Source organism: Physeter macrocephalus, chromosome 12 (assembly GCF_002837175.3).
Source record: "Physeter macrocephalus isolate SW-GA chromosome 12, ASM283717v5, whole genome shotgun sequence".
Lineage (NCBI taxonomy): Eukaryota > Metazoa > Chordata > Mammalia > Artiodactyla > Physeteridae > Physeter > Physeter macrocephalus.
In genome coordinates, this window is record NC_041225.1 from 69,945,615 (window position 1) to 69,959,753 (window position 14,139).

The window sequence follows — 14,139 nt, forward strand, 5'->3', positions numbered from 1 at the left end:
CCCCAGACCAGGGGGCGAACTCGGCTCCCCTGCATCGGCAGGCGGACGCGCAACCACCGCGCCACCAGGGAAGCCCCCCATTGCTCTTATAGGTCAGAAAATACCTGGAGTTTTGGGAGTTGTGAGCCAGAAACTATGCATGAACACCAAATATATCTGAGAAATATTTTTTGGTCATCTGAATGACCAAATATATGTATTTCTTATAAATCACAATATTGCAAATGGGTTTTAGTCAATTCTACAAGAAAACATCAACAATTAGAAATGAAAAAAAAATTAACAGCACATTTTTATTGAGTTAAAGCTTTTGTTCAACCTAGCTTTCTATCCGTGAGGCATGCTATTCAAATCTTAAAAGCATTGATTGATATTTTCTTTTATCAGGAAGTTCATATAATATTATATGAGCACATAGTAAGTACAAATCATATTTGTAGAGTAGTAAGTACCATCAATATTAAAGAAACATTAAAGATTTATTTTCTCAGCATTTAACTTAGTTTTTTCTTTTTATATCTTATCTATTTACAAGTTCTAACATTTTTTTCCTTCTTTTCTGTTGCTTTGTAACATTAAAATCAATTTCTAAGTGTAATTTTTGATATCCCTAGCTAGATATGAAAACTATTGAGGAATAAATTATCTTCTTCTTTTATACACCTTTACACCCAATTAAAATGCTATGCATGCAGTGGATGGTCATTCAACTATGATGTTACTTAAAGTATAAATATTCAGTTTGTATCACTAGTGAAAACTCTAGGAGCTATTTTAGGATGTTTTGCTTTCTGATAATGAATATTCAAGTGGAAGCAGGAAAAGAGAACCACATGCATTTGTCTGTTTTGGGGACCTCACCAAACTAAATCAGACTAGAGACCTCAAAACTCAGTGGCTAAACTATATCACTCTCTTCTTTTTATTTAAATTTTCAGTGGCAGGTTTTTATCTTCACAAACAATGTGTGCATCTTCCTACAAGTTGGCATTTCTCTTCTGTTAGCCTTATTAGTTCCTCTGGGAATGTTGCTATTGTCAGGGGTGGAGTGTTAGGTTCCTATAGTGCTTCTAACATATATCTTCTTGACATTTAGTCATCTTTCATGACTGTGGTTCACAGATTTAATTTCTTGAGTAAGTGTTAGGAATAAGTTTAGCTGTATGTTACATAAAACCCAAGTAATATTGGCTGAAAGAAATATTGGCTGTTTTTCTCTTACGTAAGAAAAGTCCTGAGAATGCAGTTAAGGCTCACATGGCAGTTCTCTAGTCACAAGGATCCAGACTCCATCTTTCACATCTCGTCATAGTTGCACGGTGCCCTCCACAGCTCCAGCTTTAGCATCCACAGTCCAGGCAGCAAGAAGGAAGAAGGAAAAAAGGCAAAAGGGTGTGCTTCCTGGCTGGGTCAACTGCCTTAAAAGCGATTTCTTAGGAGCCCCATTCAATGACTTGTGCTTCATTAGCCACAAGACAGATGGTAAATAAATTCTTTTAGCTGGGCATACTGCTGTGTCAGTTAAAACTGGGGTTCTTTTACTACAGAAAAAGGGCTGAATGTGTATTATACGGGCATCTAGAAACTTCTGCCACACCTTGGTATTTAACCCATTTTATTTTTAAGATTTGTCCTTTTTCTCCAACTGAGCCATGTTTCATATGGTTGTGTTTTTATGGTCAACATAAACAGACATTTTGTCAATTATGTCTTGACATAACCTTTTGAAATAATCACATCAGAAGAAGAAACTTATTTTTTAAAAAGCTTTGATTAATAACATTAACTAAACATTAAGCTCCTATTGTAATCAGGATATTGTGCTAGACAAGCTTTCTCAACCATGGCACTATTGCATTTGGACAAGATAATTCTTTATTGTGGGGAGCTGTCCTTTGCTGTAGGAGGTTTAGCAGCATCCCTGTAGCAACTGCCAGTTGTGACAACCAAAGTTGTCTCCACACATTGCCACATGTCACCCGGGAGACAGTCAACCCCACTGAGAACCACTTTGCTGGAGGATAACCCCACATTTAATTGAATTGCCTGTTCGGTTTCCTGTAAAAGTATATCCCTGAGATTAAGTGTTACTTTAAGTGCTACTCACTCTCAGTGTTATGAACACAGTATTTGTTGAATTTTTATTTTGTGCCAGACACTGTGATGAGAACTTTACATATGTTACCTGATTTAATCCTTATAATAGCACTGCATTAGTAGAAGGTACTAATGATATTAGGTAGTATTATTACCCTCATGTTAGAGATGGTAAAATGAGGCTTAGAGGTTATTTTAGCTGAATTCCCCTGAGAGCAGAGTCTGTGACCCAGGCTTGAGGGCCATTTATCTGGGAGGTGATCCCAGGAAGCAGGGTGATGCAGAAGGGAGAGTGAAACAGGGAAGGAAGAAAAGTCAGTGAAGGGTTGATGCTGAGCCGGGATCTGTTACCACAGGGCCACAGGCACTATACCTCTGAGGACCCTCTGAAGAGCCATGAAGAATGCATCTCTGAACAATTTCCCTCTTCCCACTCCATAGGTTGGGAAGAAGCTGGGAAACTTCTCCACTGACTCTCCCATTGGTTTTCCCCAGGGGGATTGAACCCCCTTCCCTTCACTGATAAAAGTGGTGAACAATGTTCACAAAGACCCAGCCACTTTTCCCGTGGGGAGTGTTAGTTTTCTATCCCTATGTAACAAATTACTACAAAATTAATGTCTTAAAACAGCACCCATTTATTAATTCAGTGTTGTGGTCACATGTCTGACATGGTGTTGGGCTGCACCCTGCAGGCCTGCAAGTCCCGTACTTGCCCAGCCGTAAGAGTGAAGAAAAAGCCCGGAATCAGTGACAGAGACATCAATAGTTTAATGGATGGGGGAGCTAACATGCCTGAAGCAAGGTCCTGGAGTACTGTGTGCTATAGATGGTGGGCAGGACATGGGGCAGCAGGTGGCGGGAAGAGGTTACCAGTTATAGGGGGAATTGACATCATCAGGTTGGCTCATCAGTTACCAGGGAAACCAGAGGACCACACTCTCCAACACCCCTTTGATAAGCTATCATAGGGGAGATGTTCTCATCGAAAGATTAGAACAATCACTAGCTGGGGTTGGGGGTAAGTATGTAGGCACTTACTAATTAGGCTCTATGATTAAGAAGGAAGGTCAGTCATGTGAGTAGGGTGTAGGTGGAGTAGGGACTGGTCAAGCAGGGGATGTACAGAGAGCAAGAGAACAGCCATCTTGGGTGGCCTGATCATACACATGGCATTGCTGGGTTCTCTGCTCAGGGTAAGACAAAGCTGAAAACAAGGTGTTGACTGGACTGAGTTCTCATCAGAAGGCACTGGGGAAAAACCCATCTCCAAGCACTTTCAAGTTGTTGGCAGAATTCAGTTTCCTGTGGTTGTAGGACTGGGGTTTCCACTTACTTGCTGGCTGTTTTCTGGGGGTAACTCTTTACTCCTAGGAGCCATGTTGTCCCCTCCATCTTTAAGCCAGCAGCTATGCATTGAATCCATTTTGTGTTCAAATCTCTGACTTCCTCTTCTGCCATTTACAGAGAACAATTCAATGGTTTTTAGTATATTCACAAGATTGTACAACCATTATCTAATTCCAGAATATTTTCTTCACCCCATAAAGAAACCTTATACCCATTAGCAGTCACTCCCCCTTCCCTTGTACCCTCAACTCCTGGCAACCACTAACCTGCTTTCTGTCTCTATGGAATTGCCTGTTCATATAAATGTTATCTTATCATATGTGGTTCTTTGTGACTGGCTTCTTTCACTTAGCATAATGTTTTCCAAGATTTATCCATGTTGTGGCATGTGTCAATACTTCATTATTTTTTATGGCTGAATAATATTCCATCCTATAAATATACCACATCTTGTTTATCCATTCATCACTGCTTGGACATTTAGATCATTTCTACTTTTTGGCTATTATGAATAATAATGATTCATATTCACAGTTTTGTGTGGACATGTTTTTAGTTCTCTTGGGTATACTCCTAGGATTAGAATTGCTGTGTCCTTTGGTAACTATGTTGAAGTTTTTGAGGAGTAGCAAGACTGTTTCCCAAAGTGACTGCACCATTTTACAAAGCAGTGTATGAGATTTTTTTCTCACATCCTCACCAATGCTTGTTATTGTCTTTTTTATTATATCAATAGCATCCTAGTGGGTATGTAGTGATATCTCATTGTGGTTTTGATTTGCATTTCCCTGATGGCTAATGATGTTGCACATTTTTCATGTGTTTATTAGTCATTCGTATATACGCTTAGGAGAAATTTCTGTCCAAATCCTTTGACTATTTTTAAAACATTTGGGTTATTTGTCTTTTTAATTGTTGAGTTGTTAGAGTTCTTTGTACATTCTGCATAGTAAACCCCTATCAGATATAGAATTTGCAAATATTTTCTCCCTTTCTATGGATTCCTTTCATTTTCTTGATGGTGTCTTTGTAGCACAGCAGTCTTTTAATTTGATGATGTTCATGTTTCTTTTGCTGCTCATGTGCTTGTTGTCATACATAAGAAATCTTGCTTAATCCAAAGTCATGAAAATTTACACCTATTTTTTTCTGAGTTTATATGTTAAGCTCTTATATTTAGGTCTTTAATTCATTTTGAGTTAATTTTTACATATGGTGTAAGGTTAGGGGTCCAACTTCATCCTTTTTTTTTTTTTTTTTTTTGCGGTACGCGGGCCTCTCACTGTTGTGGCCTCTCCCGTCGCAGAGCACAGGCTCCGGATGTGCAGGCCCAGCGGCCATGGCTCACGGGCCCAGCCGCTCCGTGGCATGTGGGATCTTTCCGGACCGGGGCACGAACCCGTGTCCCCTGCATCGGCAGGCAGACTCTCAACCACTGCGCCACCAGGGAAGCCCCATCCTTTTGCACTTAGATATCCGGTTGTCCCAGCACCATTTGCTAAAGAGACTATTCTTTCCCCATTAAATAATCTTGATACCCATGTAGAAAATCAGTTAACCATAGATACATAGGCCTATTTCTGAACTTTCAATTCTATTCCATTGATCCATATATTTGTTCGTATGCCAGTACCACACAGTCTTCTTGATTACTGGTTATAGTAAGTTTTGAAATCGGAAACTGTGAGTCTTCCAACTTTAGTCTTCTTTTTCAAGATATTTTTGGCTATTTGTAGTTCCTTGCAATTCTGTATGAGTTTTAGGACCAGCTTGTCCATTTCTGCAAAAGAGAAAGTTGGAATTTTAATAGGGATTTCACTGAAACTGTAGATCAATTTGGGAGTATTGACATCTTAACAATATTGTCTTGGAATTCATAAACATGGGATTTCTTTTCAGTGATTTAGTTAGGTCTTCTTTAATTTCTTTCAACGTTTTGTAGTTTTGCACTTCTTTTGTTAAATTTATTCCAAAGTATTTTATTCCTTTTGATTCTATTGTTAATAGAATTGTCTTCTTAATTTTGTTTTCAGATTTTTTCATTGCCAAGTATATAGAAATACAATTGATTTTTGGATTTGATCTTACATCCTGCAACCTTGCTGAACCCATTTATTGGTTCTGATAGTTTTTTAGTGGATTTCTTATGATTGTCTATATACAGGATCATGTCATCTGCAAATAGAGATAGTTTTTACTTCTTCCTTTCCAATCTGGGTGCCTTTTATTTCTATTTCATGTATAACTGCCCTGGCTAGACCCTCCAGTACAAGGTTGAATAGAAGTAGTGAGGGCAGACATCTTGTCTTGTTCCTGATCTTAGGGGGACGTCTTTCACCATTAAGTATAATGTTGGCTGTGGGTTTCTTGTGAATGTCTTTCGTAAGGTTGAGAAAGTTCCTTTTTATTCCTAGTTTGTTGTGTGGTTTTTTTTGTTTGTTTGTTTTTTTGCGGTACGCGGGCCTCTCACTGTTGTGGCCTCTCCCATTGCGGAGCACAGGCTCCGGACGCGCAGGCTCAGCGGCCATGGCTCATGGGCCCAGCCGCTCGGCGGCATGTGGGATCTTCCCGGACCGGGGCACGAACCCGTGTCCCCTGCATCGGCAGGCGGACTCTCAACCACTGCACCACTAGGGAAGCCCCAGTTGTGTGGTTTTTAGTCATGAAAGGGTGCAAGATTTTGTCAAATGTTTTCTTTGCATCTGTTGAACTGGTCAGATGGTTGGTTTTTCCTTCTTTCTATTAATATGTATTAATTTTTTAATATGTTGAACATAGAGTATTCTTCCAATACTTTTTTCTTCAAAAAAGGGTAAAAGAATGATTTGTTTTACAAGTCATTATAAGTCTGAAAATTTTCATTTTAGTTATGGATTATATCTTGCCTGGACATAAGGTTCTTGGAATGCAGTTCTGTTTTCTTTAAAGTCTGTATACATCTTTCAGGTTCCAGTGTGGTATAAGAAAGATCCAGTGGCAGTCTGTTTATTTTACCTTTGTAAATACTCTTTTCTTGCTCTCTATAAGACTTGATTTTTACTCTTAAAGTTCAAAAACTTCATCATAATTTGTCAATAGTGTGTTCCCCCCTTCCCCCCCACCCCCCGCCCATTATAACTGCCTGGCATTTGGTGAACTCCTTTGATCTGAAAATTCAATAATTTCTTCAGCACAGAAGTTTTCCTATGTGATAATTGCTTCTTTTTGCTTTTTCTGAATATCCTAGTATTTGCATATTAGGCTTTCTGGATCTGTCTTACATGCCTCATATTTTTACCAATAATTTACATTTCTTTGTAATTTTTGCTTTATGATATGATAGTTCCTTTATTTTATTTTCCAGTTTACTAGTTTGGCTTTCATTACTAGCCATTTTTTTCCCTCTACTGGAATTTTAACCCCAGGTGTCATGTTTCTTTTAGCCCCTCCCCTCCAAAATTTTTGTGGTTATTCTCTATGTGTATCCCCTGAAACATTCTTATTGCCTTGTTATTGTTTCTTCCATTTACTTGGCCTTCGTAGAAAGTGACTATTCTGTCCATTCAGGTTTCCCTAGTTTGAACTGCTGCATAGTCCGTTAGATGTCTATGAAGTTTCTTTGCTTTCTTAGGTCAGGGGAGTGTGTCCTCCCAAACACCTGTAGAGGTGTGGTGGGTGAAGTCTGTCGGGCCATGATGGATATTGCCAATAACCTGCAGGAACTGAGCTCAAAAACTGTGAGACCTCATCTGGGTGTAGAGAGGCTATTTTAGTCAAAGGCAAGATGAAGAACCAGAGGAAACTAGTCAGCGTTGAAGAGGTAACACCCAGAGAGAAGAAGACAGGCCATGTGAGGATCAGAAACCTGTTCTTGACAGGGAGGCCTGCTGTTTTTTATTGTCCTTGGTTTCTCACAAAACCTTTGCCTATCCTCTTATGATACCAGTTATGTATCTCCTCTTCCTCCCCACTCGTACCATACACCCACCCTCCACCCCTTTCTTGAGGTGGCTTGAGTTGATGTCTCTTCCCAGACCAGGCAGCAGTCACACCACTGTGGCTGTGAGATGCTTTCATCTTCACACTCGGGAGATGGTGGAGATCCATCTCTTCAACATTCTTTCTGTAGTGACTTAGACTTACCTCACCAGCTATCTCCTTTTAGTAATCTCTTCCAAACAATTCCATTCCTTTCCTAAATCCCTTTTCTGAAATTCTCCTTCAGTTCCTGAAGTTTAACTCTCTTCTTAGAGCCTTTTATCTGTACAGATTTACTAAAGTATCTCACATAATTGGGTCAGGGATACTCCTCTGCAGCTAATTTTGCACCTTTCACGTGATACAGGCTTTGCTTTAGGGTTAAATACGTATCAATAATTATGAGTAATGTGCTAATCAAACAAATTCTCTTTTAGAGTATATTTTCTAGATATTTATGGTTATATTCTCTTTTACTAATTCATGTATTTACTGTTCTAATTTACTTCTTAATACTTCCCAGATTTTTGTTAAGTCCCCTCTCCTTGAAGGCATTTGGCTTTTAAGTTTGGGACCTTGGGCTCAAGATGTCATTGTAACTTATTTGCTTGCAAATATTTTTCTTAAATATTTATGATGGATAACATTGTGAATTAGAGGCAAATCTCATGAATTGCAATTTAGATTTGTTATTTATTGTCATTGCTGGCTATGCTTAGAGAATGACTTTGAATTGTTTTCCTATTCAATTAAAAAGTTTTTTTTTCAAGTCTTGTGATGTTTCTAAAATGTTTATATCCCAAACGTTATTATATGTTTTCATTTAATTAGGTTGTCTGTCACTTTGCTAAAGGTATAATTAGTAAATTCTACCTCTATTGTTTTTGATTCAAAACTAATCTACTAAAAAGCACTTAGAAAACAGGATAATTTATCCTCTGTGCTTTGACAGACCTAAGACTTGTAGTTTTCACAAATGACATGCTTTATTTATATCAGGTGCCTATTAGTGTTATATAAATTCTCCATGATATTGGTGTCTCTTTGTTTCCTGAAACACGCGTACCAATCCATTTCACTTTAGTTCAATTGAATCCTCTTTGTGATCTTTTCCATAATTATAGAGTATGTGAAATTCACTTACTCCAAAATATAATTTGGAAATGCAAACTAAATGTTCCCCTGTAGGGGGTGCAATCTGTTTTAAACTCTTAATATGTGTAATAAAGGCTATAAACCATAGGGGGAACTTTCGTAGGCTTTCTCCATGTTAACTCAGGTTATTTAAATGATTTGAAAACCTTGTATATTTTATGATAGCCAATGTTTTCCTCAAGTTATAAAATTTGCATAATGTTAGGATAAATGCAGTAAACTTACTCTTTGTTATGGTTTTGGGCATTATATTAATCAGCGTTCTTCAGAGAAGCAGAATCAATAGTATGTGTATATAGTATATTAATATATATATATATATACACAATACACACACCATATATTGATATCCATATGTGTATATGTATATGGAAAGAGAGAAAGAGTTTTATTATTGTGGGAGCTGGCAAATCTGAAGTCTGTAGGGCAGGCTGGCTGACTGGAAATATCTAAGTTACAGGCTGGAGACAGAATTCCTTCTCTCGGAAACTTTAGTCTTTTCTCTTAAGGCCTTTAACTGATCAGATGAGGCTCACCCACATTATGGAGGATAATCTGATTTACTTAAAGTCAACTGATTATAAATGTTAATCGAATCTAAAAAATAACTTTACAGCAACATTTAATCTAGTGTTTAACCAAACAACTGAGCACCATAGTCTAGCCATGTTGACACATAAAATTAATCATCACTGGCATCTTGCATACATTTTTGTCAATGCAGGTATGAATCACAATTAAAGATAATGGTAGCTAGATTTTCTGGGGTAGCTTGGAGTCAATATTTAGTACAACTCTGCAGTAATAAAGATGCAAATGTACACTTTAGTACTCCAAAGTTGAGTGGGTGGGACATAAAACATATAAACCATAAACTATCCTTCTTTTTTAAATTTAATTTTTATTTTATATTAGAGTATAGTTGATTTACAATACTGTATTAGTTTCAGGTGTACAGCAAAGTTATTCAATTATGCACCTATATATATCTATTCTTTTTTCAATTTTTTTCCCATATAGGTTATTACATAATATTGAATAGAGTTCCCTGTGCTATATAGTAGGTCCTTGTTGATTATAAACCATCCTTCTTATCAGTTTGGACTTTTTCCATAATAATTTTTTGGGTAATCTATAATGGTATTGCTCCAGTTTTCCCTCTGAAACTTAAGTTTCAAGTTCTTTGTGTACATTCAATATTGGGCATTTTTGAACACATAATTAGAATAGTGGCCAAAGTGTGGATTAGAGAGAGGAGGTTAAGAACTTGCTATCCTGTGGAATTTCTGAAATCCTAAGATTGTTACCACACAGAATGTTCCAGGACCTCACACATACCCATAAAATGTATCTTCTGGGCTATGTTCCTCATGTGGTTTGTGTAAGCTTCCAGCGCAGGGAGATGTCAAGCTTACTTTTCCTTTGACCTTGCATAATTCAGTTGGAGGTCTTCTAGTTGCATTCGCCCTCTAGTTTTTTTTTGACTCAAGTTTTTGTCTACTGTAGTTCAATTCACATAAAAAATATTTTTAGTTATTTTTTCCCCTGCAGTCCTAAAGTGGTTTCTCCCTCTGTCCATCTGTCTCCTTCCTCTCTTCTCTCTTTTTCTCTTTCAGTTCTGATCCTGATGTTAATAATATACTGTCCTTAATCTTGGACTTCTTATTTTCAACTTATGTGACAGTCTCCATCTATATTGTTTTTCCTAAGGTTACTACAATGTACTTTAAAAATCCTGTAATGTTGAATGGAAGTGTAGTGTGTGTGTGTGTGTGTGTGTGTGTGTGTGTGTGTGTGTCTTTTTAATTGTTGGAGTTTAATCTGTAGATGACTTTCCATTAGTATGGCATCATGTGACCCCCCAGGGTTGGGCAGGAGATTAGTTTTTGTCCAGAATAGCAGGATACAACAGAAATGATTTTCTTAGCTACAAAGCCTTCTTTGCTGCAGAAGCACAAACTGAAATAGTGGCTTAGTGATTGACTTAACTCATTAGATAGCCTGCTGATAAGAATTTATGTTTAGACTTCAGAAGGAAAGGAGAGGTTTTGTTTTGTTTTGGTTTTGGTTTTGGTTTTGTTTTTTTCAGGGCTTGCTATAGGTCCCAGTTACAGAGAACAGTAAAAAGAAAAAATGTGACTTTCATATAGTATTGAGCAATATTCCGTGTCATAAATCAAATTTCATAGGATTAGTCATTTGTCACGTTGTGTCCTTACACCCTATTGTGTGACTGTGTATGTGGTTAGCTTTTACTTTGATTTCTCCATATTAAAGAAAGATATTGAGGAAATTACAAAAACAAGTTTTGGGTTTTATTTATTAATTTTTTTGGCAAGCTCAGCTTTTTCAAGCTGTTTATTTTTGCAGATGTGTTTCATAAGTTCTTAAGAATGAAGCTAGGAATGTTTGTTGGCTTCCAGGTTAGTACCACCCAGAAATTTTTTAAAAATCTGTTTTCTTAAAATATATTTTTTTGTGGGGGACATAGGGGATCTTTTCATTTTTATGAACTAGTAGATTTGAGAAAATATATTTAAATGATGCATTTTAAATACTACTTTTGAATATACTGCTTATTTTCATTCCATATTGGCTTTTTGACTTCTTTGGGATATTCATTATTTCATAGTTAATGATTTTTATGGAAAGGAGGTGAAGGTTACTCATATTTTTATTTTCTCTGGAAAATTTGAATGTACTGTTCGTGTCATTTTAGAATTGTTTCTTATCATCCAGAGAGCCTCCTACAGAGGTCAGTCTCCAAGGTTATTGATAATTGCTAGTAGATTGTGACTATTTGATCCATCAACAACTATACACTTCTTGTAGAGTATTTCTTATACAGTTAAAATAACTATATTAAGACATTGTTGTGACGCACTTTGTTTGAACCAGACTGGAGTAAGAAGAGTTGAGAAAATGACCTTCATTTGGCAAACGTTTATTAAGCCTCCCAGTTGTGACAGGCTTTGACGCCATCCTGTCTCTACAGAAACTGACAGTGTAGACAAAAATGAAAGCAATTATATTCAGTATAGTGACTGTTAGTATAGTATAGTGACTTTTCCTGAGGGTGTCCATTTCTGTCCATCTCCAGATGGCCTGCCACTTTGAGCTTTGAAGTCGGGGAACAAAGCAGAAGCAACAATGAAGAGCAGCTTACTTTGAAATAAAAAAGTAAAATTTAAGCTGCCGTAGAGAAACATGGTGCTATGCTCTCTTTCTCTTAAATCCTAGATAAAATTAATATACATCATGAAGCAGAGTTCCTCAAGTTGAGGGATGTATCCCACCCTCTTGAAGAAAAATAAAATAAAATCCCTGTGAACTTCCAGTATTGACTGAAATTGTTATTATAACATTACTTAAATTACTCATTTTACTTATTATTATGTTAATTAGTATTCACAAACATAAAACTACATATTTTATGCTTATAACACTTATTCTAAATAAAACCAAGACAAATGTACAAATTAAAAACGACTACAAAATCATTATAATTCAAAGGAGCATTACAATTCAATTTAAATCAACATGGATTTAATGGGATGGGTGACACTGCTTTGCTGAAGTAGCATGGATTTGGAGAATTATAGCAGAAAGATGTCACCCCAAGTCTAGTGTTGTGGTTCATCTGATTTCTGTGTTTGGATTTTGATAATACTTACTCAGCAAATGCCTGTTTACATAAGTATGTTATTCAAACAATATTAATACCTTTATGTCTCTGATTGGAACTTGGACAAATCAAACCTCAGTGAGTAGTCTAGAAACAGCACATTAAAGACATATCACTTGCCAACTCTGTAAAGCTTTATTACTGATACTTGGAGAAAAAGTTAGCCTAATTGATATCTTCATTAAATAGGTATCTAATGCAACTATTGCTAGGATCAGGGATAGAAAAACTCTTTTTGGAAAATTTAGGCCATACTTATTTCCAATAAATTGATATGAGTTGGCACAGTCAAAGATGATATTGGGCTCTCCCACCACTTTGTTTATAAAGAGACTTCCAGTCAGCTATCCCTAATTTAATCAACAAACTCAGTTGCACATACAAACTACTGCATAAAAATCTTACAGCAATACACAGTTGCACGGGGTCATCCAAAAGATGCATACTATCTTTAAATTTCTTTTTAAAAGATGGTCGTCACCTAGAGGGGTGGGATAGGGAGGGTAGGAGGGAGGGAGATGCAAGAGGGAGGAAATATGGGGATATATGTATAGGTATAGCTGATTCACTTTGTTATAAAGCAGAAACTACCACACCATTGTAAAGCAATTATACTCCAATAAAGATGTTAAAAAAAAGATGGTCGTAAAAATTAAAACAAAAATTTTTTAAAACATCGCCAAGAATTTGAAGACCTTTAATAATATATTCATAGATCTGAGCTTGAGAAATACTGCTACAGAGTACTCAGCAGTTCCTGATGGTGAAAAAAAAGACTTTCACATCCTGATTTCTATCTGTTTAAGTAAGTTGGTAAATAGTTTCTCAATTCTAGATCCACTGTTAAAGTATAGTATTACAATGATATTTAAATCTGATGTCCAGGACCTGACGTGAAATACAAAGAATTTAGGTATGTCCTAGGTTTTGAGACAAACCTAACTACTGTTAGCCCTTGTTCTGTGGAGGCTATGAGCATCCTGATCTACTTACCTGGGGTGAAAGACTGACTATGAAGAACAGCTTTGATGTCTTCTATAACCAGACCTGGCTATGGGCAGTTTTGTTATTTCTATGTTTGAGGGTAGAATTTTTATTTTACTTTGAGGAATATGATGTTCAATTTTCAGGTATTACTGGTTATACTTAATTCCTAAATATTATAAGTGATTCACTTACTAAAGAATAAATTTAACTCTAGTCTTACCAGCTTTTTTCCCTACCCTTTCTGTGTTTCAGATATCTAAATGACATCTACCATTTCTCTATGTATTGCATTACAGTGCTCTCTTTCTTCTCAACTTTAAAACTCATTATTTCCATCTCTAATTGATCAGAAAGGTAGGATAATCAGAGCCTGAAAATTTAGTCAGAGCAAACCTGTATCTCTCATGATGCCAGGAATTCTGCTTTATTCCTTTTTTTTCCTCTCATTTATTTTTAGCTAATTTATATCTGGCAGGATTTTAATCAGGGGCATAACGTGTTTACATTTGATAAGGGGATGATTGTAAGCTCCACCTACTTCCTGCTTTAGTGCTTGGCACATAGTAGGTACTCACTGTAGGTGAATGAAGGAATAAACAAATGAAATGAATGAATTTGGTGTAGTAGTAGGGGTGATGGTGTGGCCATATTAGATTTTTAACGGGGCACATTTTATTTTATTTTTTATTTTTTTTGCGGTACGCAGGCCTCTCACTCTTGTGGCCTCTCCCACTGCAGAGCACAGGCTCCGGACGCGCAGGCTCAGTGGCCATGGCTCACGGGCCCAGCCGCTCCGCGGCATGTGGGATCTTCCCGGACCGGGAAGATCCCACATGCCGCGGAGCGGCTGGGCCCGTGAGCCATGGCCGCTGAGCCTGTGCGTCCGGAGCCTGTGCTCCGCAACGGGA

General features: G+C 37.2%; 1 protein-coding gene across 5 annotated transcripts in view; it reads left to right on the forward strand.

The window, feature by feature from the left end:
* The window catches only part of ACYP2 (acylphosphatase 2), a 172,121-nt gene that overhangs the window by 70,310 nt on the left and 87,672 nt on the right, over window positions 1-14,139 (forward strand). The window contains exon 4 of one of the 5 annotated variants that reach the window (XM_055089178.1): window positions 13,484-13,912. The exons of the other annotated variants lie outside the window; for them this stretch is intronic. Within the exon in view, the coding sequence (XP_054945153.1) occupies window positions 13,484-13,577 (94 nt within the window). The 3' untranslated portion in view covers window positions 13,578-13,912. Of the gene's footprint in view, window positions 1-13,483; window positions 13,913-14,139 lie in introns of those variants that run through there. 5 annotated transcript variants of the gene reach the window in all.